The sequence below is a fragment of the Anolis sagrei genome, chromosome 1 (assembly GCF_037176765.1).
Source record: "Anolis sagrei isolate rAnoSag1 chromosome 1, rAnoSag1.mat, whole genome shotgun sequence".
Classification (NCBI taxonomy): Eukaryota; Metazoa; Chordata; class Lepidosauria; order Squamata; family Dactyloidae; genus Anolis; species Anolis sagrei.
The window spans coordinates 14,712,239-14,739,331 of NC_090021.1; the positions used below are offsets into that span (position 1 = coordinate 14,712,239).

The 27,093-nt window shown below is 42.0% G+C and overlaps 1 protein-coding gene across 1 annotated transcript in view; it reads right to left on the reverse strand.

The window, feature by feature from the left end:
- The window catches only part of VRK2 (VRK serine/threonine kinase 2), a 90,748-nt gene that overhangs the window by 39,754 nt on the left and 23,901 nt on the right, over nt 1-27,093 (reverse strand). The window contains 1 exon segment of the mRNA XM_067462815.1: nt 16,025-16,157. Coding sequence (XP_067318916.1) covers nt 16,025-16,157 — 133 coding nt within the window.

Genomic DNA, 27,093 nt, shown 5'->3' on the forward strand with positions numbered 1-27,093 from the left:
ATTTTTAAGATGCCATAAACAAAGCGAGAATTCTGATAATTTCATGTCTGAAAAGTCCAGCGTTTCCTTTCTATAATCTGTCACTTTTACAGTCCTATATTTTCACCAACAAGAAGGCCAACTCTTACTTAAAATCCCGTTATGCTCAATTTCTCCGTTGACAAAATGTTCCCAACTAGAGCTATGGAAAGGAGGGATTTGCTCATTAGCGGCATAATTCTTCCATCAACATTTAAAGCAAAATAAATAAGTTTGTGTGGTGAGAGCTATCTGGCAGGATACAGTACATGCTAAGTACATTTCTATATATATTTTAAAGTTGCACAATTTATAGCTGCCGTCTATCCTTATCACATCAAGCTATTATATCTAGCTTTGCAGAAGCACAACTACATACAATAAACCTTTATTACAGTCATAGGTTGTTATTGTCGGCTGCTTAAGATTACAAACTGTAGAGTTTGGGGAAAGTTACTTTTGGGACGATCATTCCCAGAAGTCCTCAGGCATGCTGACTTGTGGATTCTGGGATTTGCAATCCATATATTGGAAAGCAGAAAAGGGAGATCAAGATGCCTAAAGGCACTTAAGGGATTAGAGTTTATGAGAAGATTGAACACTCTCCGGATTTTGCACATGTAAAGATACTTTGCACATGTAAAGATACAAAGAATTCAGCAAGCAAGGAATCTGAGTTTTTAAGATCTTATGTCCTAAAGCTGTTAACAAGAGGAACAACAAATAAAAAACTTCAGGATGATCAAATAACCTTGGAAGATCTCAACGGACGTTTCGCAGAGATGGAAGTATTATGATTGAAAAAAGAGTAAAAAACTGGTAAACCTCCAAAATGCCATACACTTTGGTTTGAATACTCTTTTTCTATGCCTTCCAATTTCAACAGTGTAGTTTTGAGTTTAGTTTCCCTCGGCTGAGTATGGACTATATATGGCTCAATCTGTTTTTGCTGAGATGCTGCAGCTGGTTGTTTATCTATATAAATAAAAATGTAATGTTCGTTCGTGGGATTAACATAACTCAAAAACCACTAGGTGAATTGCCGCCAAATTTGGCCACAAGATACCTACTAGTCCAAGAAGTGACCATCACACAAAAAATTGATTTTGTCATTTGGGAGTTGTAGTTGCTGGGATTTATAGTTCACCTACAATCAAAGAGCATTCTGAAATCCACCAATGATGGAATTGAACCAAATGTAGCATACAGGACACCCATGACAAACAGAAAACACTAGAAGGGTTTGGTGGGCATTGATCTTGAGTTTGGGAGTTGTAGTTCAACAACATCCAGAGAGCACTGATGGATCTGGACCAAACTTGACATGAATACTCAATATGTCCAAATGTGAACACAGATGGAGTTTGGGGAAAATAGACCTTGACATTTGGGAGTTGTAGTTCCTGGTTTTATAGTTCACCGACAACCCCACAAATGACAGAATTGGGCAAACTTCCCACACAGAACCCCCATGACCAACAGAAAATACTTAAGTCCACCCAGTCAAACTCCCTTCACCTGGGCAAGAAAACGTAATCAAAGCCCTCCTGACAAAGAGCCATCCAGCCATAGATATAAATATATATGATTCACACAGAGATATTGTATCATAGATTTGAAAGGGATCCCTAAAGAAAGACAATTATATGTTGCATGTTCCAGAATAGGCAAACCAACTCTGTTGTTTCACCGACAAAGAAACAACTAGAAATACTGTTTAGCCACAAGCATAAAAACATTATATATATTAGAAACCAACGTTTTCTCATTACTTTATTTTCCAGATCACCAGACTGGGCCACAGCAACGCGGGGCAGGGGATGGCTAGTATATCACAGAATCACAGTTGTAGGTTCCCACAAAAGCCATCTAAGCCAACCTTCTGCCTGTGCAAATATTCTCCACTAAAGAACACGCCCCATTTCCCCAGGTTCAGAGAAGATCAGCAAGAATGTAAAAGGATTCACCAAATGTCCAGATTGCCATATGATACAACTATTCTTAAGAAACATCCTCGGAAAGGAAAGCTGTGATCAAGGCCTATCAGACCTGAAGTCAAGTGCCTCTCTCAAAAAAGAATCCAAAGTATGAGTCCAAAACTTTGATTAAGAACGTCATTTCTCAATATTGCCTTAAGTGGATCTTTTGTACTGTTGAAACATATGCTGATATGTTTCTTGATTTTGCAGTGGTGGTTGTTTTGTAATTGCATTTTTATTATGTAAACTGTTCAGATCTGCATCTTTAAAATCAGCACCCTGATATATAAATATTGTTCAGTATGCTTTTCCTTATAGATTGCATATAGTCAAGTTGGCAGATTTGGGTTTGTTAGCCAGCTGTTTTGGTGCTAATCTGCTGTTTCATATTTCTTTGCTTTCTTTTGGCAACTTGTGTGTGGGTTTGCATTTTATTTAGTATTGCCATTTTGGAAAGTCAGTCAAATCATCAATACAGTTTTATCTCTGTCTTGCTTTTTAATGAAAAGGTTTTTTTAACTGGGCATAATTCTATGGGTGATCTAGTTATATTTCAATTTATTTACTTACTTCATTTATATACCGTTTTTCTCACCCAGGGGGAGTGGGGACACACAAAGTGATTTCCAACATATTCACGGCAAAATTTGATGCCTAACAGACATATAAAAACCTAGCATAAAAGCAACAGTAACACACAACCATAAACTAAACTATTAAACCATATTAAACAGAAAAACGTAAGCAACATTTAGACATTCAAAACATGGAATTAAAACATATTAATATAAACATTAAAATCACATAATCCAGAAACCATAGTCCGAGGCCTTTCCAAATGTCAATTGGACATAATCCTGTTCATTTCTTTCACTGCTTACTGCCCAAAGGCTTGGTCCCACACCAATGTTTTTTACTTTCTTTCTGAAGACCAAAAGAGAAGGCGCTGATCTAATTTTGTCAGGGGGAAAGTTCCACAGGTGAGGAATCACCACTGAGAAGACCTGTCACTTGTTTCCACCACTCGCACCTGCGAAGGAGGTGGGACACAGAGCAGGGCCTCCCTGGACAATCTTAACCTCCTAGATCAGTGTTTCTCAACCTGGGGGTCAGGACCCCTGGGGGGATTGTGAGGGGGTGTCAGAAGGGTCATTAAAGACCATCAGAAAACACAGCATTTTCTGTTGATCATGAGGGTTCTGTGTGGGAAGTTTGGCTCAAATCTATCATTGCTGGGGTTCAGAATGCTCTTTGATTATAGGTGAACTATAAATCCCAGAAACTACAACTCCCAAATGTCAAGGTCAATTTCCCCCAAACTCCACCAGTCTTCACATTTGGGCATGTTGAGTATCCATGCTAACCTTAGATATGCAGATGATACCACTTTGATGGCCGAAAGCAGGAGCTGAGGAGCCTTCTAACCAAGGTGAAAGAAGAAAGTGAAAAAGCTGAGTTGCAGTTAAAAATCCACAAAAACAAGATTATGGCAACCAGACAGATGGAGAACTGGCAAATAGCGGGAGAAAACATGGAGGCTGTGACAGACTTTATATTTCTAGGCACAAAGATTACTGTGGACACAGACTTTAACCAGGAAATCAGAAGACATTTATTTCTTGGGAGGAGAGCAATGACCAATCTTGATAAAATAGTAAAGAGTAGAGTCATCACACTGGCAAAGAAGATCCGCATAGTTAAAGCAAAGTTATTCCCCATAGTAACCCATGGATGCAAGAGTTGGACCGTAAGGAAGGCTGAGTGAAGGAAGATAGACGATTTTGCACTGTGGTACTGGAGGAAAATCCTGAGATTGCCTTGGACCGCCAGAAGATCCAACCAGTCCATACTTCAGGAAATGCAGCCCCACTGCTCACTGGAGGGAAGGATATTAGAGACAAAGACGAAGGACTTTGGCCACATCATGAGAAGACAGGAAAGCTTGGAGAAGACAATGATGCTGGGGAAAACGGAAGGAAAAAAGAAGAGGGGCCGACCAAGGGCAAAATGGATGGATGTTATCCTTGAAGTGACTGGCTTGACTTAGAAGGAGCTGGGGGTGGCCACGGCCAACAGGGAGCTCTGGCATGGGCTGGTCCAGGAGGTCAAGAAGAGTTGGAAGTGACTGAGTAAATAAATAACAACATGCTACCTTAAGTCTGGGTACTTGGGAAAAGGTGGGGGAGGAAGGAAGGAAGGAAGGAAGGAAGGAAAGAAGGAAGGAAGGAAGGAAAAAAGGAAGGGAGGGAGGGAGGGAGGGAGGGAGGGAGGAAGGAAGGGGCAAACAGATTCAACCCCAAGAGCAGCCAAACGCTATTTGCTTCCACAGCCCTGTGTCCATTTGCATGCAAGTCTGACTACTATTCACTACATCACAATAGCTCTTCCTACACATTCTTAAACCCTGTGTTTGGAAATGCCCTCTTACCCCAGCCAACTCACTCAATGAATGTGCTCCAGCATGGGCTTCTCAAATTAATAAAGCATACTGAGATGTTGGTTTCCAGCTCTCTTAGAAAAGGAGCAAATCTGTTAGCATCCGCTATGTAATTTACTTGTTAAAAGGAACGGGAGAGAAGACAGCGGCTGAACTCTCCTTGCCTCCCCCCCAACCCATCCTGAAATACACACATTGGAACAAATTTAATTCAGACAGTTCATATTCCTCTTATGTTCATCAATGATGGCAAATTAAAACTGGTCTTATGCACTCGGTGCGCAAGGCCTGGAGTATTTAAAAGAAGCTCGATATGTTAAGCGCAGTATATCTCCAGAGAAATTAGGTATTGACTGCATGCCTCAGTGAGTAGAAAATCTACAAAAATCCATACCCTGCATTGATCCAAATATTACTTTTTAACACTACTAACAATGTAACAAATTTTTAAGATGTATGCCCAATGCAGGTATAATTCTCTTTAATTACCCAGGAACAAGCAGGAAAAGCAACACTATTTATGCGATGCATCTTTTCAAAAATGAATAAATGTCCAATAAGAGCTTGGTTGGATTCCAGGGTAAAAACAAGCCAACAGCACCCTTGGTCTTCAGCACAAGGAATTTAATTTGGAGGAATCAGAGCCATACATGCTAAATGTTTATTACTCATACAACATTTTTATAGCTTTACAGCTATTTTATCACGTTTGTCACAAGGCAAGTCGTAACTCCGTTTAAAAACCGGAGAAACTCAATTATATATGTGAAGCTGAGAGATTTTCTTTCCTGTTTTAGGAATAGAGGGTAGCAAAGAATTATGACGAGTTGATCTAATGATCCATTATCTATGCTGGAGTGGGCAACACGGAGCCTATAAAGTACATGGCTTGCAGGACGTTTGTGGCCCCTGGAACCCCACTTTTTCCATTTCCCCCATCCTTTGATAATCGTGGAAATCCCTCGTTGTTCATTCATTCAGTGCTTCTGAATTTTTGTGACCTCATGAACAAGCCTACGCCAGAGCTCCCTGTCGGCCGTCGCCACCCCCAGCTCCTTCAAGGTCAAGCCAGTCACTTCAAGGATGCCAGCCATCCATCTTGCCCTTGGTCGGCCCCTCTTCCTTTTTCCTTCCATTTTCCCCCAGCATCATTGTCTTCTCTAAGCTTTCCTGTCTTCTCATTATGTGGCCAAAGTACTTCATTGTATTGCCGAAGGCTTTCATGGCTGGAATCACTAGGTTCTTGTGGGTTTTTTTGGGCTATAGGGCCATGTTCTAGAGGCATTTCTCCTGACGTTTCGCCTGCATCTGTGGCAAGCATCCTCAGAGGTAGTGAGGTCTGTTGGAAGAGCTCTTTGCCCCACCCCAGCCATTCCACAGATATATAAACATGGCCCTATAGCCCGAAAAAACCCACAAGAACCTAAAGTACTTCATCTTTGCCTCTCATATCTTTCCCTCCAGTGAGTCAGGTTTTTGGGGCCAAAATTATGGATTTTGTGATGTCTTATGGATTAATTGAACCCTTTATTTATTTATTTATTTATTTACCATGTTTGCACCTCACACTTCTCACCCCAATGGGGACTCAGGGCGGCCTTACAAAAGGCAGTGATTCCATGCCATACACAAATATGTCCATAAAATAAACAAATACAATTAAAATCCAAGCAGTCAAGACATCAATTAAAATAATGCAATCCAAATCATAATCCATCCAGGGCTGTTCCATTTGTCAATGTCATTAATTCATGGTCATTTATTGCACTGCTCCAGTTACTGGTCAAAGGCTTGGTCCCAAAGCCACATCTTAAGTTTTTTTTCCCAAAGGTAAGGAAAGAGGGGGCTGATCTGATTTCATAGGGAGGGAGTTCCACAGATGAGGGGCCACCACTGAGAAGATCCCAAATTTTTAAGCTATAACTCTGACACAGGGCTCAGCAATTATTATTATTATTATTATTATTATTATTATTAAACTTTATTTGTACCCCGCTAGCATCTCCCGAAGGACTCGATGCGGCTTACAAAGGCCAAGGCCTCAATACACAACATAACAATACACCTAAAGCAAATTAAAACAATTAAAGCAGTATTAAAACAACAAAACCACAAATAATAAACAATACATCAACAGGATAAAACTAGGCCGGGCCAGAGTAAAGGGTATAGGATTAAAAAGTGCTGATGTGACAGGTGATATGTAAGGATTATAGGGCAAATGCAGTGTGCAGTGTGCGGCAATCTTAATTTTAATAAAGTGTTTCTGGGACTTGGTATTGGAGATTTCCTAATCGGGAAAGGCACATCGGAACAGCCAGGTCTTCAAGTTCTTTCTGAAGACTGCCAATGTAGGGGCCTGTCTAAGATCTTTGGGGAGAGTGTTCCAGAGACGGGGGTCCACCACGGAAAAGGCCCTGTCTCGTGTCCCCACCAAACGTGCTTGCGACGCAGGTGGGATCACGAGCAGGGCCTCTCCAGATGAACGTAGTGAACACATGGGTTCATAGACGGAGATGCGGTCACGCAGGTAGGATGGTCCCAAACCGTTCAGGGCTTTGTAGGTAAGCACCTGCACCTTAAATTCGGCTTGGAGGATAAACGGCAGCCAGTGTTAGTTATTATTTTACTAACACAAAACACAGATTGACATAGCAAACAAGATATATATCAGGGGTCCTCAAACTAAGGTCTGGGGGCCAGATACGGCCCTCCAAGGTCATTTACCCGGCCCTCGCTCAGGGTCAACCTAAGTCTGAAACAACTTGAAAGAACACGACAACAACAACAATCCTATCTCATCAGCCAAAAGCAGACCCACACTTCCCACTGAAATACTAATAAGTTTATATTTGTTAAAATTGTTCTTCAATTTAATTATTGTATTATTTTAAAGTGTTTTTTGCACTACAAATAAGATATGTGCAGTGTTCATAGGAATTCATTCATGCTTTTTTCAAATTATAATCCGGCCCTCCAACAGTTTGAGCACTGTGACCTGGTCCTCTGTTTAAAAAGTTTGAGGATCCCTGATATATATATACTGGATTTTGTATCACAAAATCACAAGTTGAACACTTCCCAAGCATTTAGGACTGTGTCATATATTTTTGATTGATGCGCAGATCCAAGTAAGGTGGCCTTTTGCAGTTGAGAGACTGTGATTTTGTCAATGTTTTGTCTATTATTATTATTATTATTATTATTATTATGTTTATTTATATCCCTCTTTTTGTTCCACAAGGAGACTATAGAAAACTATGCACTTTGTGAATTTAAATCAACAAGCTTTAGACTTTATTAATGTGGAGGAAAAGCAAGAAATGCAAGTTTTGTCAACTCAATTTCCCTTGCCAAAAACAATCCAATTTTATCCCAGAATTTGTTATTTAGCCCTATTATAATACCAGCTACATACACCACTGAGACCTCAAATGCCACCAAAGTAGTTGCTGCAGTTCCCTATTTTTCATCCAGAAATCTCTACATAAAATATAGAGCAGGTACGTTTCACAGAGCACAGCTTGCCAGTCCGCAGCTAAACAACGTACAGCCTCAGTGGACATAACAGATTTCCATCCTCCTTATCCCATTGTACGGGTCAGGAACTGCTTCCCCATTACGGCCCCTTTACTCCAAAATGCTTCCGGCAGGTCAAGCAGTGCAATTGTCTCGGTGCCAGAGAGGCACAAGAGTCTCATTCCATTTTTTCCTAATGACCAACGTTAAATGACTGCAGGTCTTAGCAGTGCTGGCAAATTATCAAAGCCCTCTACATTACATGGTCAATGGTCCTTTTAATAGAAAAAGCAATAATATATAGTTGTTTGCGCCAAGTAAAACTCGTTAAAAAGTATTAGTTTAAGATAACAGTTCAAGCGGCCATTAGCGATCACAAATGTTTGCAGAGGCCACAGACGCTGCTGTAAGCGGGTAGCAGGAGCCGAGGAGGAGGAGGAAAGAGGCAGGCCGAAAGATTAATGTAGAACAACAAATAAACCTTTCTTTTAAGGCACTGAATACATTAACATGCTGAGCCCCTCCAATGAATATGATCGTTTAAGCAGCACTTGAAGAAGAAAAGATTGGAATACAGACCTTGAAATTCCTAGCCAATAGAGCGAATGACCCCATTGGCTGAGAAAAGGTGAGATATAAACGAAATGATGGGTGGAAGGCCATGCATCTCAAGACATCGAATATAAGATATTAGTAAGTTTTTTCCATGAGAAATCCTAGACTCTCAAGAGTTTAAAGGGACCCAAAAGAGCCATCTAGTCCACCCCCCTGCTATGCTAGAATATGCACAAATGCATTCCTGGAAGATCCCTACCCAACATAAACACTTGCAAAGATGAAGAGTCTGCCACCTTCCAAAACAGTCTTTTCAACAGCTTTTGTTTATTTAATTTGTTTACAGTATTTCTATTCCACTCTTCTCACCTCACAGGGGATTCGGGGTGGATCACAATGCACATATACATGGCAAACATTCATTGCCATAGACATACAACATATATAGACAGACACAGAAACAATTTAACATTCCAGCTTTCTGGCTTCATGAGGGTATGCTCAATTTCGGCCACAGGGGGAGCTGTCGCTTCACCGTCCATTTGTGACACTGCCCTTGATGGAGTACTTCCTCATTCATACACACACTGCTGGAAGGTTTTATGGTGTCGCAAATTAATTAAATTAGCCTCCCCGCATAAAGTGGTACCTAAATTTCCTACTTAACATATGCAACTGTCTTTCAGGCTGCATTGGTCAATAGCAAGCTAGATTATTAATGGTCGGGAGCTCATTCTGACCCGGGCTGGCTTCAAACTCATGATCTCTCAGTCAGTAGTTATTTAGTGCAGCTGGCTCCTAACTAACTGTGCCACAGCCTGGTCCAGTAAAGATGTTCCTCCTCATGTTTATTGTAATTTTAACCCATTGGTTCATGTTTTGAACCAATGGGTTAAAACAAGTTGGCATAATCTTCTACATGCCATTCTTTCAGATATTTAAAGATGTTATCATGTCATCTCTAATTATTCTCTTTTCCAAGTTAAACATGGCCAGCTTCCTAAATCATTCCAAAATCATTCTTCATAAGCCTTGGTTTCTGGAACTTTGATCATTTTGGTCAACCTTCCATGGACACATCCAACATCTTCTCAAATTTTACCAAGGTATCAGTATAACTGCCTACTAAGCTTGTGCGCAAGTCCGTTTAACCATTTTCCTTCGGCTAATCCAGTTTCTTTGGCTCAGTCGGATAGACATAATGGTAAAGGCCCAGCTGTCACAATTTTCTGTCCGTACCAAGACCACTGATAACAGCTTCTCCTCCCCTTTTTGGGAGCACGAGGCACGCAAAGAGACCACCACCGTGTGCTTCTCCTCGCGTGGGGTCTCCCTGTGAGCCCTGTCTATTGGGCCGATCGGAATAGAAGAGAGACATGTCTTAGGTCATATGGTCTGCAGTTGATGGTGGTTGGTGATGGAAGGGTTAATGTGAGTATTAGTTCTAGAGGGTTTGGTGATCTGTAAGTGGGAGTTCATGGGTGAAAGCAATGAGGGGTGGAGATGTGCAGGAGATGCGTTGCTACTGGATTTAAGGAGCTAACTTTGCGACTGATCTTCGGGAGAAAAGTATCTGTTGCATTTTGGCGGTGGAATGTTGCTGGTTTCCCCCCCAGGTCTGTTGGATTTTCAGTGTCCTGACCTGTCTCCTGTAATCTTGGAACCCTGGAACTTTGAACCTTTGCATTGGCTTTTGACTATGGTATAGACTCTTGATCCCTGGACTCTGTTATTGAACTCTCGGCGTTTGACTACGGAGTTGTTTTTGCTATCAGTTTTTGTTTATTCTGTAGCTGAGTGCTATCTTTGTGTTTTATATTTTGGTCTATTAAAACAGCCAGCAAGTAAGTAAGTGCTGTTTTAATTAAACTGTTTGATAAAACTGGGAGTTTGATTAATCTCTACCTAAATAAGGCAGAGCTCTGGCAACGTGACATCTTATGCAAGTGTGTCTGCTTCCTTAACCCCGCTGCTGAAGCCCAGACTCCTTTGAAGGAAAGAAAAAGAAAGGGTCCCAGGAAGTGTGCTTCCTTAACTTCGTTGCTGAAACTCTGACTCCCTTCAAGGGAAGAAAATAAAGGGTTCCAGGAAGCATGCTTCCTTAACCTGGTTGCTGAAACCCAGGCTCCTTTCAAGGGAAGAAAAGAAAGGGTCCCAAGAACAGAAAGGGAAGTCTCGTAAATTTCCCATTGCTGCCAATGGGCATTATATGTTTTTACATGTTTTAAATGTTTTTATGCTGTTGTTGGGCATTGAATGGTTGCCTCTGTAAACCGCCTTGAGTCGCGTGTGGGCTGAGAAGGGCGGTATACAAATATAATAACTAACTAACTAAATAAATAAATAAATAAATCTAGCGATAGTTTTCGAGTGTGGACCGAAAAAGGGTATCCAGCAACCCGACCATTTTTGGGAGGCACATGAAAATGGATACTGGGGTCTACAGGAATCTGGCCAGTAGAAACAGATCGAGGTTCAGTCGAAATGCACAAGCTTACTGGAAACCACTGGTTCTTTCCTTCCCAGAAACATGTCTGGGTTTGGCACTACTCATGGACTACCACTTTGACTGCCATTGGTCTTAAGGACTCCGTTAAGGGCTTTACAGAAAAAGTAGGTTTTGAGAGGGAACTAAAAGGAAGAGAAAGAACATCATGGAGGAAGGAGACAGGGTAAGGAAGAATTTCAGCAAGCTTTCCAAAGGTCCATAAATGAATCAAGTTATACAAAGTTTGGCAATGACACACACACACAGGCATAACATGGGAATTGACTTTGTGTCTTGCTGACATAGCAACTAAGAAAGTTGTGTCACATTGACCACTATTGACGGCTAGCGGTTCAGCCACTGAAGGGAGGGGCATACACACCATGCCATATATTTCCAATATTGACCTTCCCTCCTTTTCCATGGCTCCTTGGGTTGGCTATTGAATTTGGACTGCAGTGTAATAAACAGCTGAGGTTTAATTAATGGTAAATGAATACAAGACACAGGTTATGACTTTAACTAATTAGGGAATTGTTGAATTAAGTCTGCCTTGGAATGCAAGGCAGTACAATCAATATCCAATAAAAGGACTATGTATGTAATTTACCTGCAAATGTGTTTCCAATACCGTCAAAGTGAGTTTAAATAAGTAAGATATATGAAAGGCTATGGGGGGGGCGGGGGGGGGGGGGGGGGGAGAAAATCAAGGTTTCTTTTCTTTTTTTGAGGTTAACACTTTCTATACTTTACGAATGAATAAGAAAGGACAAGGAGCTGAAATGATATCATATGAAACCAGAGTAAACTCATCCATGCGCAAAGAAGAAAAGGACTAAGAAGAGGCTCAAGTAACCACAGATGGTCCATTTTCACAATACAATTATAGTGCGATGATTCCACTTTTACTGCCTATGGAAACATCCTATGGAATTCTGGGTATGTTGTCATTTGGAAAAGCACAAAAGCACTCTAACCTAAAACTCAAAATATACTTCCCCTCTAAACTGCAAATCCCGAGATCTGAGATACACAGATTTGTGCATAACACAAAAGCATATTTGGATGCCACCTTCACTCTGTTAGGAAAAATATTGCTCTGTTTCCATGGTCATGTGGCTCCTTCAAAGTATGGAAAACAATTGGCATTCACATTCTCTTGTACGCGCTTAACCATAGACTCTACTCAGCACTTAGAGATTCTGCTCTGTCTCGCATCTCAACCCAATGTTGGGTAGCAAAACAAACATAACGGGGCCTTTTCAGTTATTGCACCCTCATTGCTGAATATTTGCATCAGGCAAGTCCATTTAGCACAGTGTGGCATATTTTCCAACACAAAACAAAACTCTGTCGTTTGCACATGCACTGTTTTGTTTACAAACAGTGTGACTTACAAACAAACAAGCATTTTTACTTATGCTTGGAGTTGGTCACTTGTTTTTCTAGCTGATTCTTTTTAAAAATTATTATTGTTGTTGTGTCAGAAGCAGCTTGAGAAACTGCAAGTTGTTTCTGGTGTGAGAGAATTGGCTGATTGCATAGACATTGCCAGGGGACGCCTGTGGGAGGCTTATTTATTTATTTAGAACTTTTATATACTGGTCTTCTCAACCTCCGAAGAGGGACTCAGGCCAGTTCACAACAAAAGATTCATAAACAATAGTTTAAAACATCACACCCCATAATACACTAATATATAATACATAAGATACAATCATATAATTACATAAGGCCAAGTCGTCAGATTGAAGTCACAATTCATCACCATCCGTCCGTGTGTTCAAGGGTTACTGACTCACTCATCAAATGCTAAATTCCAGAGTCAAGTTTTCACCAGCTTTCTAAAAGTCAGGAGAGAAGGGGCAGTTCTAATATCCAGTGGGAGAGAGTTCCAGAGCCAAGGGGCCACCACCGAGAAGGCCCTGTCCCTCGTCCCCACCAGACGCGATTGTGAGGGTGGTGGGACCGAGAGCAGAGCCCCTCCAGAAGATCTTAACAACCTTTATGGTTCATAGGGAAGAATCCGTTTGGACAGGTAAACTGGGCCGAAGTTGTTTAGGGATTTATAGGTCAGCACCTGCACTTTGAATTGTGCTTGGAAGCTAATTGGCAGCCAGTGGAGCTGGTGTAACAGCGGAGTGGTGTGCTCCCTGTACCCCACTCCTGTTAGTAATCTGGCTGCCACTCGTTGGACTAATTGCAGCTTCCGGGCAGTCTTCAGAGGCAACCCCACGTAGAGAGCGTTGCAGTAGTCTATACGGGATGTAACCAGAGTGTGGACCACTGTGGCCAAGTCAGACTTCCCAAGGTACGGGTGCAGCTGGCACACAAGTTTTAATTGTGCAAAAGCTCCCCTGACCACCGCCGAGACCTGGGGTTCCAGGCTCAGCGATGAGTCCAGGATCACTCCCAAATTGCGAACCTGAGCCTTTACGGGGAGTGTAACCCCGTCGAGCACAGGCTGTAACCCTATGCCCTGTTCGGTCTTCTCTCATGTCCCTGTATGGGAAGCTGTAGCTGACAGACAGGAGCTCACCCAGTCTCATGGATTCAAACCACCAACCTTCAGGTCAGCAGTTCAGCCAGCACAAGGGTTTAACCCATTGCATCACAGTGGCTCCTATTCTTTATGTCATTGTTTTTTCATGTTAGCGATATTAAATAGTTTGACCAGCTAAATTTCAAAAGATCCCCATCCTTGACCTGGTTCAGTTTCTTGCTCTGACCAGACAGTCTCATAAAGTTTCTCCAACAGTTTGAAAAAAAACCTTGCGTTGCACAATAATGCTTGAGGGTTGGGGATGACATTCAATACAGTTCACCAGACAGACAGGGCAATTTCCTCCATGCTGCTGCAAAAGGTCAGAAGTGTATATTTACCTATTAAAGTGTTCAGTATTAATGTACGGATATTATTTGTGAGGATACTATTTGCATGAAGCTTTAGAATTCACCTCATTGACTTTCAGAACCATATCCTCACTCATGACTTTGCTTTGCGCTGCATGTTACAATACAAAAAGCCACACTGACAAAAAAAACCATGTTTCATCTCCTATGAGAATAGACTTGGAAGGGACCCCAAGGACCATTGAGTTCAATCCCCTATTCAATGAAGGGCCTGCAGCCAAGGCATTTGCAGCATGTGTGTTCTCGAAGTGAAAACCCTGCTTCCTTATTGTCTATCTCAACGTTTCTCAACCTGGGGATCGAGACCCCTGGGAGGGGTCACGAGGGGGGTGCCAGAGGGGTCACCAAAGGCCATAGAAAGCACAGTATTTTATGTTGGTCATGGGGGTTCTGTGTGGGAAGTTTGGCCCATTTCTATTGTTGGTGGGGTTCAAGGGGCTCTTTGATTGAAGGTGAACTATAAATCCCAGCAACTACAACTCCCAAATGTCAAGGTCTATTTTCCCCAAACTCCACCAGTGTTTAAATTTGGGCATGTTGAGTATTCGTGTCAAGTTTGGACCAGATCCATCATTGTTTGAGTCCACAGTGCTCTCTGGATGTAGGTGAACTACAACTCCAAAACTCAAGGTCAATGCCCACCAAACCCTTTTAGTATTTTCTGTTGGACATGGGAGTTCTTTGCGCCAAATTTGGTAAAACCCATCATTGATGGAGTTCAGAATGCTCTTTGTTTTGTTGTTGTTGTTCATTCGTTCAGTCGTCTCTGACTCTTCATGACCTCATGGACCAGCCCACGCCAGAGCTCCGTCGGCCGTCACCACCCCCAGCTCCTTCAAGGTCAGTCCAGTAGGTGAACTATAAATCCTAGCAACTACAATTCCCACATAAATCCTAGCAACTACAACTCTCAAGATCTATTTTCCCCAAACTCCACCAGTATTCAAATTTGGGCATATCGGGTATTTGTGCCAAATTTGGTCCAGTGAATGAAAATGCATCCTGTATATCAGATATTTACATTACTATTCATAACAGTAGCAAAATTACACTTATGAAGTAGCAACAAAAATAATTTTATGATTGGGGGTCACCACAACACGAGAAGGGTCATGGCATTGGGTCAAACTTTCCACACTGAACCCCCATGACTAACAGAAAATATTGTGTTTTCTGATGGTCTTTGGTGACCTCTCTGACACCCCCTCACAACCCCTCCAGGGGTCCCAACCCCCAGGTTGAGAAACACTGGGCTAGAAACATACCATAGATCACACTGGAGGACCTAAAAAAGCACACAAAAATGGGGGGGGGGGGATATGGATCATGAAAACGTTCATTATAAGGGACCTAGGTGTCACCAGTTTTCAGCATCTCTCTGCAATGCTAGAAATCTGAAGTTTAATGATGGGCATGCCTGCATTTGGATTCTTTTCCTCATAGCTACACCACTGCTCAATCATACAACCATACTCTAGTTTGGGCCAAGCTCTTATTTATCCCAGCATGAAGTTATGAGATCTTGGATCAAGGGTCTGGAGAACAAGCCCTATGAGGAGTGGCTTAAGGAGCTGGGCATGTTTAGCCTGAAGAAGAGAAGGCTGAGAGGAGACATGATAGCCATGTATAAATATGTGAGAGGAAGCCACAGGGAGGAGGGAGCAAGCTTGTTTACTGCTTCCCTGGAGACTAGGATGCAATGGAACAATGGCTTCAAACTATAAGAAAGAAGATTCCATCTGAACATGAGGAAGAACTTCCTGACTGTGAGAGCCGTTCAGCAGTGGAACTCTCTGCCCCGGAGTGTGGTGGAGGCTCCTTCTTTGGAAGCTTTTAAACAGAGGCTGGATGGCCATCTGTCAGGGGTGATTTGAATGCAATATTCCTGCTTCTTGGCAGGGGGTTGGACTAGATGGCCCATGAAGTCTCTTCCAACTCTTTGATTCTATGATTCTATGGAGATCCTCCACCCAGCACAGCCATTCTAGCACACAGAGCTGCAATCTACGGCTGCTTCAGCATGCGTTACGCATCCCGCTAAGTGATTTCCTCTGAAGTGTTTTGGGGCAGCAGGGGAGGAAGAGAAACGAAGACGAAGGGAGGAGGGATCCTTACCTACTCCCTTGTGGGCATCTAAGCTGGTAAACTCCATTGTCCCATTATGGCCCTTTTTAGGATTTTCCCGATACTCTTTGTGGTTCCCATTGGGACAATATCTGTAGGCGAGTCCATAATCAGCAAGATAAACCTGGAAGACACGAAGAGAGAAGTGAATGATGCTTTCGTCCTCTGAAAAGGATAACCTTTCTAATTAAGCCGGAAGAAAATGGTGGCTTAAGGACACTCGGAGATCTGAATTTTATTAAGCCAAATGGCACCTGCAGATAAAATATGTACATTGGGGGGCTGTTAAGAGCTACCCTCCCCCTTTTCCAAGTTGCATCCCTCTGAAATGCCCCCCCACTCTTATTTCAGAGAAGTACAGGATTTTAGTCTATTTTGTTCCTCCGCTCTCTTCTCTCCAGGTGGGCATCCAGACATCATAAAGTGCAATATGTCTTTTATCTGTCTTCATGCTGCTTATGGGACCCCTTCTCCTCCTTACGAAACACACTCACACACAGAGACATGACAGAACCCATCTTTCAACAGCCAGACCTTCAACAAGTTCATAAAAGCTACAACGATGGGAAAGAAGGGAAGCAAAACTTTCACAAACAGAGGGTATCTAACATACTAATTTCAGACTACGGTGTGTGTGTCGGGGGGCAGAAGGAAGGGCTTCAGGGGGGGCGCATCTCTTTGTGGTTGAGTGGAGGAGCTTTTGAAAGTTTTCTGAAAGAACCTCCCCACCCTCAGGGAAAAAAGGGAACCTTTTATCAACATGAAAGGAAATTTCCTATGGTCATTTCAGCAGTCTCTGAGATAGCGGTACTGATTTACGAAGCAAGCACAGCTCTCCTCTCAACCCGAGTTTGGAAATATTACTTCTTCTGACCATTTTTCCCTACTATACTCAAAAGATTTTAATATAAAAAGAATTCTCTTTAAATTACAAATAGAAAGTTTTTTTTTTCAATTTTTCACAAAAGTACTGCTTTGAAGGGGGGGGGGGGGAGATTATAGGAGCTGCCTCCCCCCAAAAAAGTTTTTTCCCCCCAAGGTCTACTCTCAACAACAAGTTTTCTGGGTTGTTGTAGGTTTTTCGGGCTATATGGCCGTGTTCTAGAACAGTGGTTCTCAACCAATGTCACGACCCCTTAATACACTTCCTCATGTTATGGTGATCCCCAACCATAAAATTAGTTTCATTGCCAGTTCATAACTGTCATTTTGCAGCTGTTATGAATAGTAATGTAAATATCTGATATGCAGGATGTATTTTCATCCCCTGCACCAAATTTAGCACAAATACCCAATATGCCCAAGTATGAATACTGGTGGAGTTGGAAAGAGTTGATTTTGTCATTTGGGAGTTGTAGTTGCTGGGATTTATAGTTTACCTATTATCAAAGAGCATTTTGAACTCCACCAATGATGGAATTGAATCAAACTTGGCACACAGAACTCCCATAACCAACAGAAAAAAACTGGAAGGGTTTGGTAGGCATTGACCTTGAATTGTAGTTCACCTACATCCAGAGAGCGCTGTGGACTCAAACAATGATGGATCTGGACCAAAATTGGCACGAATTCTCAATATGCCCAAATATAAACACTGGTGGAGTTTGGGGGAAAATAGACCTTGACATTTGGGAGTTGTAGTTGTGGGATTTATAGTTCACCTACAATCAAAGAGCATTCTAAACCCTACCAACGATTGTATTGGGCCAGACTTCCCACATAGAACCTCCATGACCAACAGAAAATACTATGTTCTTGTGGGTTTTTTCGGGCTATAGAGCCATGTTCTAGAGGCATTTCTCCTGACGTTTCGCCTGCATCTATGGCAAGCATCCTCAGAGGTAGTGAGGTCTACATGGCTCTATAGCCCGAAAAAACCCACAAGAACCTAGTGATTCCAGCCATGAAAGCCTTCGACAATACAGAAAATACTATGTTTTCTGGTGGTCTTTGGTGACCCCTCTGACATCCCTTCACGACCCCTCCAGGGGTCCTGACTCCCAGGTCTCTGAGAATGCTTGCCATTGATGCAGGCGAAACGTCAGAAGAGAATGCTTCTAGAACATAGCCATATAGCCCGAAAAACCTACAACAATCCAGTAATTCCAGTCATGAAAGCCTTTGACAACGAGTTTTCTTACTGCACAATCATTGATTAATGAATTAATTAATTTCACATATTTGTATCCTGTCCTTCCCACTCTAAAAGGGGACTCAGGGCGGCCTTACAGCAGGCAGAGATTTGATGCCTACACACACACACACACACACACACACACTATATATATATATAAACAAATAGAATTAAAACCATACAATTAAACATTCATTATTAAAACATCAATTAGAATCATGTAATCCATGTAGTTCAAGGCCAGTCCAATTGTCAATTCCATTGGGGAGGGAGTTCCATAGTCAAGGAGCTACCACTGAGAAGGCCCTGTCTCATCCTCACCAGCTGCACCTGCGAGGGAAGTGGGACTGAGAGCAGGGCCTCTCCCGATGATCTTAGCCTCTGAGATTCAACAAGTCAGTGGTTTAACCCATTTATATATATATATATATATATATATATATATATATATATATACACATACATACACACACACACACACACAGCTTTTATATTCCGCCCTTCTCACCGCGCAGGGGACTCAGGGCAGATTACAGTGTACACATATATGGCAAACATTCAATGCCAATTTTTGACATACAAACATATACAGACTTACACAGAGGCTATTTAACTTTTTCTAGCTGCCGGGGAGCTTTCATTGTCCATCTGCGATGCTGATGAAGCACTTCCGCATTCCTGCATGCTTCCCCCTGGAATGCTTTGCTGGATTCTTTATGGCCTCATAAATCAGTTAATTTAGCCTCCCCACACTTTAAGGTGGTACCTTATTTTCCTACTTGACAGATGCAGCTGTCTTTCGGGTTGTAAAGGTCAACAACAGGCTACACATAATTGGTTGGAAACCCACTCCAACCCAGGCTGGCTTCGAACTCATTACCTTTTGGTCAGAGTGATCTTAATGCAGCTGACACTCAGCCTGCAACGCCACAATCCCGGTGCAAACAATATGATTTCTTGTTTATTTCACATCAAGGTTTCTTATCAAGTTCACCTTACACACTTGCACACTGCAGTCAACACACTAACATGTCACAACATCTAGTTTGGAAAGCTCTGCTTTATAGTGTTTAGGACAAATAAAATCAAATACTCAGGAAAGCATATGCATAAAGGAAACGGAATAAAATCATCTAAAACACCAAACAACCCCCAAAGCTGGAAATAGTCATTCAGCTACCATAGCCACCTTGTTCCAAAGCTAAGGCTTTCAAAAAGGGGAAATTATTAGACAAGCTCTACTATTTATTGTTAGTGTAGCAATTTTAAACCAGTTTAATTGGTGTTTTAATAGTATAATTGCATTCCAATGCATAATTTTACTGTGTTGTGATTGGAGCCTTTTTGTTTTGAAATTAAATTATGTTTAAATACAAAATTAATTATGTTTAATTAAGCTGCCAGGCATCCTGACCCTGGGTGAAAGGTGAGATATAAGGGAAATAAATAAAGAAAACTTCATTACGATGCGAGAACAAACATTAAAGGCACCATAAGACTAAAATTACGGCTACAGAATAGTGGGAAGTAGCAACCAGAGAGCTCAAGGAGAATGGCACCCATTCAAAGCTTGGAAAAATAAATAGGTCTTCGTTACTTCAACATAAAAGTCTTCTGGGACAATTTCCTAAGAAGGTCCCATCTAAAGTAGACCATGACCACTAAAAAAGGTTCTGTCCTATGGAAGAACATAGCAACCAAAGATGGACATATGCAAAAGAAAGAAGGGGAAAGTGGTGTAACATTAAACATGCTGCAAAAGCCGGTATGTATTTCTTTTCTACTGGCATCCGATCTCCGGAGCAGCAAGGAAGAACGGCTGCAATAGAATCTATTTCTCTGACCAGAAAATTGTTTGACTTTACACAAAAAAAGTGCAAGCAAGAGTGCATAACCTTGTACGCTCCGCTCCAATTGCAAATGCTTGCAGAATTTGGAACTGAGCCCTCGGGGGCCTAAAATAATAGCGGAAAAGAAAAGCGATGGAAATTATAGGTCATTGGCTGGTAAGGAACAGATTTGTACAAGCAAAGGAGCAGAAGTTGGGCTCTGTTAAATTAAGGGAAAGCGTTGTAGGCAACACTCAGCCTCCCTCCAATACTCCAGCTTTGCAGTCATACAGTCAAGTCCCTCTACGTCAGTGTTTCTCAACCTGGGGGTCGGGGCCCCTGTGGGGGTCGCGAGGGGGTGTCAGAGGGGTCTCCAAAGACCATCACAAAACATAGTATTTTCTGTTGGTCATGGGGGTTCTGTGTGGAAAGTTTGGTCCAATTCTATCGTTGGTGGGGTTCAGAATGCTATTTCATTGTGGGTGAACTATAAATCCCATTAACTACAACTCCCAAATGGCAAGGTATATTTTCTCCAAACTCTACCAGTGTTCACATTTGGGAATATTGAGTATTTGTGCCAAGTTTGATCCAGATCCATCATTGCTTAAGTCCACAGTGTTCTCTGGATGTAGGTGAACTACAACTCCAAAAACTCAAGGTCAATGTCCACCAGACCTTCCCAGTATTTTCTCTTGGTCATGGGAATTCTGTGTGCCATGTTTGATTCAATTCTATCATTGATGGAGTTCAGAAGGTTCTTTGATTTAAGGTGAACTATAAATCCCAGCAACTCCAGCATTACCAAACGACAAAATCGATCACCCCCAATTCCACCAGTATTCAAATTTTGGTATTTGTGTTAAATTTGGTCCAGTGAATGAAAATACATCCTGCATATTTACATTATGACTCTTAACAGTAGCAAAATTACAGTTATGAAGTAGCAACGAAAATAACGTTATGGTTGGGGGTCACCACAACATGAGGACCTGTACTAAGGGGTCGCGGCATTAGGAAGGTTGAGAAACACTGCTCTACATTAAAAGCAGCAAAAGGTAGCCACTCAAATGCTTTGAGGCAAGATCCCCAGAATCCCCCACCATTGATTATTCTGGTAACATCTGGAGGTTTGCCCATTCCATATGCAAAACCACACAAGTGAGGTATTTAAGGCTGGGGTGGGAAATCCAGATGCTGTTGAACTGGACCTCCCTACATTCCTCAGCACTGACTCTACTGACTAGTGCTGTGAGTTAATAACATCTGAAGGGACACATCATTTCATAAAAGCTAAATCATATACTTTTTAAGAAGGGCAAAAGGTTGTCACTCTTACAGTTCTGAAGATGGGCATGGGCAAACTTTGGTCCTCCAGATGTTTTGGACAGTTGAAGTCCAAAAGACCTGGAGGGTTGAAGTTTGCTCACGCCTAATGTAGGCTGACAAATAGCTTCCAAGCACAGCAGCAAGGACAATAATAATTACAGCTGTAAGCAAGTTTCACAAATGCTGTATTTCTTTGGTACTAAGATGCCATCAATTGTAAGGCACACACTAATTTTGCTAACACCACCACCAAAAAAGACACACCAGCGATTCTAAGACGCACCCTATTTTTATATACCGTATATACTCGAATATAAGCCGATCTGAATATAAGCCAATTCACATAATTTTACCACTAAAAACTGGGAAAACTTATTGACTTGAGCCTAAGTGAAGGGTGTGAAATGCTGCAGCTACTGGCACATTTCAAAATAAAAATAGATACCAATAAAATTACATTATATTGTCGAAGGCTTTCATGGCTGGAATCACTAGGTTCCTGTGGGTTTTTTCGGGCTATAGAGCCATGTTCTAGAGGCATTTCTCCTGACGTTTCGCCTGCATCAGGCGAAATGTCAGGAGAAATGCCTCTAGAACATGGCTCTATAGCCCGAAAAAACCCACAGGAACCTAAAATTACATTAATTGATGTTTTATGTTAAATGTTGTTAAATATGATGTTAAATGTTTTTGAATATTTACATAAAACTGTAATTTGAGATAAGACTGTCCAACTCTGATCAAACCATTATTCTAACCTTCTCTAATGTAAATGTACTTACGTATCCTAATAATAATAGAGTAAAATAATAAATGTAATAAAAATATTAACAATAGAGTAAAATAATGAAAATGTAATAAAAATAATAACAGAGTAAAATAATAAATAACTTTGACTCGAGTATAAACTGAGGGGGGCTTTTTCAGACTAAAAAAGGGCTGAACAACTAGGCTTATACTCGAGTATATACAGTATGTTTATATAGGGGCATACCTTGGGAAGTCAGATTTGGTCACGGTGGTCCATGCTCTTGTTACACCCCCCTTACATTACTGGAACATGTTCTACATGGAGCTGCCTTTGGAGACAGCCCAGAAGCTTTAGCTAGTCCAACGGGTGGTGGCCAAACTTCTCTCTGGAGCGGCATACAGGGAGCATACAACTCTGTTGCATCAGCTCCACTGTCTATCGATATGCTACCGAGCCCAATTTAAAGTTCTGGTCTTAACCTATAAAGCCTTAAACAGTTCTGATCCAATTTATCTGTCCGAACGCATCACCTCTTATGAGTCTATTAGAACTTCAAGATATTCTGGGGAGGCCCTGCTCTCGGTCCCACCTTCTTCGCAAGTGTAACTGGTAGGCACGAGACAGAGCCTTCTCCATGGTGGCTCCTCAGCTGTGGAACTCCCTCCCCAGCCACATCAGGCAGACCTCATTCCTTTTGGGTTTTAGGAAAAAGCTGAAGACTTGGCTCTGTGCATAAGCGTTCGAAGAATACGTTTGTATTGGTTTCAACACAGTCTGGATTAAGGATTATGAGCACTGTTATGGACAAATTGAACTATGTACTTTATATGTTTGTTTTTAAAAAAAAATTGTGGCCAGCCCAGCAAAGTTGATGGCGGAGAATCATCGCTTCAATGCTTGTGGTCTTTGCTTCTTGCAGAATGATGGCATTTATCCACCTGTTTTCCCAAGAGATTTGCAGGAATTTTTTGGAGGTAACGTGGATGAAATCATTTCTGTAGTTTTGTGTGACATCTGTGGAAGATCCACATTTCACAGGCATATAACGAAGTTGGGAGGACAATTAAACAATCATCTTGGTATCCCTATGAATGTCCCGATCCTCAAACACTCTTTGCTTCACTAAAAAATATGCCACACTCGCAGAACTCAAACAGTAGTGTATTTCAGTGTCGATGTTGACTTTTGTAGAGGGGTGGCTGCCAAGGTAGCAGAAATCGTCAACATTTTCTAACGTTGTGCCATTAAGCTGTATTTCTTGCATTGCAGAGGGATTGGCTGGTGCTTGCCGAAAGAGCACTTTGGTTTTCTCAATGTTCAATGAGAAGCCATGCTTTTTGTATGCTTATACAAAGGTGTTTAGAGTGGCTTGTAGATCTTCTTGGGTAAACACACAAAATGAAATAGCCTAGAGAAGTGAGATATGGTAGCAGACCAGATGTATAAATACGTGAGAGGAAGCCACAGGGAGGAGGGAGCAAGCTTGTTTTCTGCTTCCTTGGAGACTAGGACGCAGAACAATGGCTTCAAACTCCAAGAGAGGAGATTCCATCTGAACATGAGGAAGAACTTCCTGACTGTGAGAGCCGTTCAGCAGTGGAACTCTCTGCCCCGGAGCATGGTGGAGGCTCCTTCTTTGGAAGCTTTTAAACAGAGGCTGGATGGCCATCTGTCAAGGGTGATTTGAATGCAATATTCCTGCTTCTTGGCAGGGGGTTGGACTCGATGGCCCATGAGGTCTCTTCCAACTCTTTGATTCTATGATTCTATTCTATGATTCTATGCTACATCTCCATGGTGGAAAGCAGTGTTGTCCAAGCTATACGATGTGGGGATTGGGATCTATTGTGCCTTGATGGCATTGGTGCCATATTTGTGTTGGAAAACCATGGAGACTTTCACTTGTGGACTATCACTATAAATAAACCACGCCATGATTCCAAGCCCAACATCCACCCATTCATCTATCGCAGTCAGTTAGGAAGATACACAATACATGTGGTCAAGGGCATGTATTATTAGGAAACCATTTAGCCACAGCTGAGACAGCTCTCCTTGAAATTTATATGGTCACTCCCAGCCAGCATAAACCAGGGGGAGGAAAAAAAACTGTCTTAATTTGCCAGCCGATAAGTTGGGAGAAACTACTTTCTGTGTCACTCTTTAACTAGTTTTGTGTTCTCCTGGGAGGCAAATTCCTGCCCTGAAAAATATGAGCAGCAGCAGAATGACCTTGCTCTTAATTTAATTATATTGCTCTTGATGTGCCTCTTTCCTTTTCTCTCTCTCTCTCTCCCTTTTAAAAGGCAGTCAGGCTGATTCTGTTAAAATTACTGTTTCTTGTTTGTGCTCCAGGCACATTTACAGTCTTGGGAAGGCTGGTCTATGGTGCTCTCTCTAGTTCTCTTTCTCTCTTTTAAGGACACACCATTTCTTGCCCCAGCATCTCCTTTGCCAATCTGGAACGTGGCACCAGTCCTACAGCTCTCTTCCTGCAGGGCAACAGCTTTTAAAGATTGTTCTGATTATATTTCTCACCTGACAGGCCTGTACAAACTGCGATACAAAGATTAAAGACTGGAGGCAGCGTTTGGAAATCTGGGACATGGCATAAAGCTTTGTCAGGTTGACCGACTCTATTTTCTCCTGCATCCTCTAGCGGATTCGTGTTGCTGGGCACCCAACCTAGCCGAGCCAGAAGAAAATGATGCATCAAGTCAATTTGAAGGAAGAAATATCTTAGTGGAACTGACTGGAGCCGCCATATTGTTGAGCTTAACAACTTAAAAGGGTTCCCTGACCCAAATATTGCATCAATTTAGGGAGAGACGTTCTTTGGTTATTTCTTTTTGAAACAGAAACAACAACAACAAAAATCAAACAGGAGTTAGCCAATATGCCAGTAGAAAGTTTTCCAATTTTCTACTGGCATAGACCAGTAGTTCCCAACCTTCCTAATGCTGCGACCTCTTCATACAGTTCCTCATATTGTGGTGACCCCCAACCATACAATTATTTTCGTTGCTACTTCATAACTATAATTTTGCTATTGTTATGAATCGTAAAGTATATATCTGATATGCAGGATGCATTTTCATTCACTGGACCAAATTTGGCACAAATACCCAATATGCCCAAATTTGAATACTGGTGGGGTTGGGGATTGATTTTATGATGTTGGAGTTGTAGTTACTGTCATTTATAGTTAACCTACAATCAAGCTGGGATAGTTGAAGGGTATGCAAGACGCACATGGCTATAAATATTTTACCTTTATCTATAGAACATGAGATTGCCTAAATCCATGTCTTAATATAATAAAATTCCATGTCTTGGAATTTTATTATTTTAAACCAGCCTCATTTTAAATTAATTCATCAGATTTGTCAATTAACGTAGTTTTCTCGAAGTATCAGCCTGTAATGAAAGGATCAAGGCAGCGACATCTCTGGCCCATCCTCTGTTTGGATATCAGCCAGCAAACCAATGCCTTAAATCAAGAAATGGCTTCCTAAAATCTGCAGAGATACTTGCCGGAACAACTCAGCAAGCGAGAGTCCAAAAGTGGCAGGTTAAAACCTGGAACATCAATCAGTGGCTGATGCTAGATGAGAAGCTCCCTCCTAGGTGCACAGAAGACTTGGTGACTTGGAAGGCGCTGAACAGACCGCGCTCTGGCACCACGGGATGCAGAGCCAATCTGAAGAAACGAGGCTACAAAGTGGAGTCCACACTAAGCAAGTGTGGAGAAAAGCAAACCACAGACCACTTACAGTGCAATCTGAGCCCTGCCAAATGCACAATGGAGAACCTTCTCACAGCGACACTAGAGGCACTCCAAGTGGCCAGCTACTGGTCAAAAGAAATATAGTACAATGCCAAGCTTTTAACTTCATTTGTGGTTTTTGTATGCTTTATAACCATATTCTCAATTTGCTTCTGACACGATAAATAAACCTGCCAACAATGAGAAATACAACTTCCCCCTGCTATTTGATGCAAAAGGTCAGGCGCTTTTAAAGAAAACACTGTTTTCCCCCCAGTGCGATTATCTTTTAAGGTGTTCCTCTCTGGCCCCACAAATCCAAGAGGTTTTAACCCATACCTTCAAAGTCTGCAATCCTCTGCATGCTGACTTTGAAGTAAATGCAACTCGACCCAGAGGGGAACTTGCAAGAAAACATGCATCAGGTCAGATCCCCAGCAGCAACAAAGAGCTGACAATATACAATAGTTTGAAAAATGCTTTGAATATGCTGCCTAAGCAAAACAATTGGCACTACCTGACATCCACTGGGAAGTAGCAGCCAATAGTGAAAGGAACAAGGCAGTGACATCTCCGGCCCATCGCCCGTTTGGATATCAGCCAGCAAGCCAATGACTTAAATCAAGAAATAGTTTTCTAAGATCTACAGAGACTCTAGTTGCAACACCTCAGCAAGCAAGAGTCCAAAAGTGGCAGGCTAGAACACAGAACCTCAAACAATGGCTGATACCAAATGAGAGACTCCCCCCTGGGCACACATAAGACTGGGCGATTTGGAAGATACTGAACAGACTGCGCTCTAGCACCACGAGATGCAGAGTCAACCTTCAGAAATGGGTCTACAAAGTAGAATTCACAACATGCGAGTGTGGAGAAGAGCAAACCACAGACCACCTACTGCAATGCATCCTGAGCCCTGCCCCATGCACAATGGAGGACCTTCTTATAGCAACACCAGAGGCACTCCAAGTGGCCCGCTACTATACAACTGTTTGGTTTGCCCCTGGCAGGAACAAAAAAGAAACCTTCTTTTTAACACAGGGAACCAACTGCAGGGCGGTTGCACATTTAAGAGGCTTAGAGATGAGAGAACAGTTCTTTTGTCCTGAGAGGCCAGTGAATGGCCGTGCCCCTCCCTGGATAAGCAAATGAATGCATAGATAGCCTCCCTTCAGAAGTCACTGGATTCCGATCCTCTTATAAGCCCCTGCACAAAATATAGGAGGACAATAAACATAACACTGCTTTCAT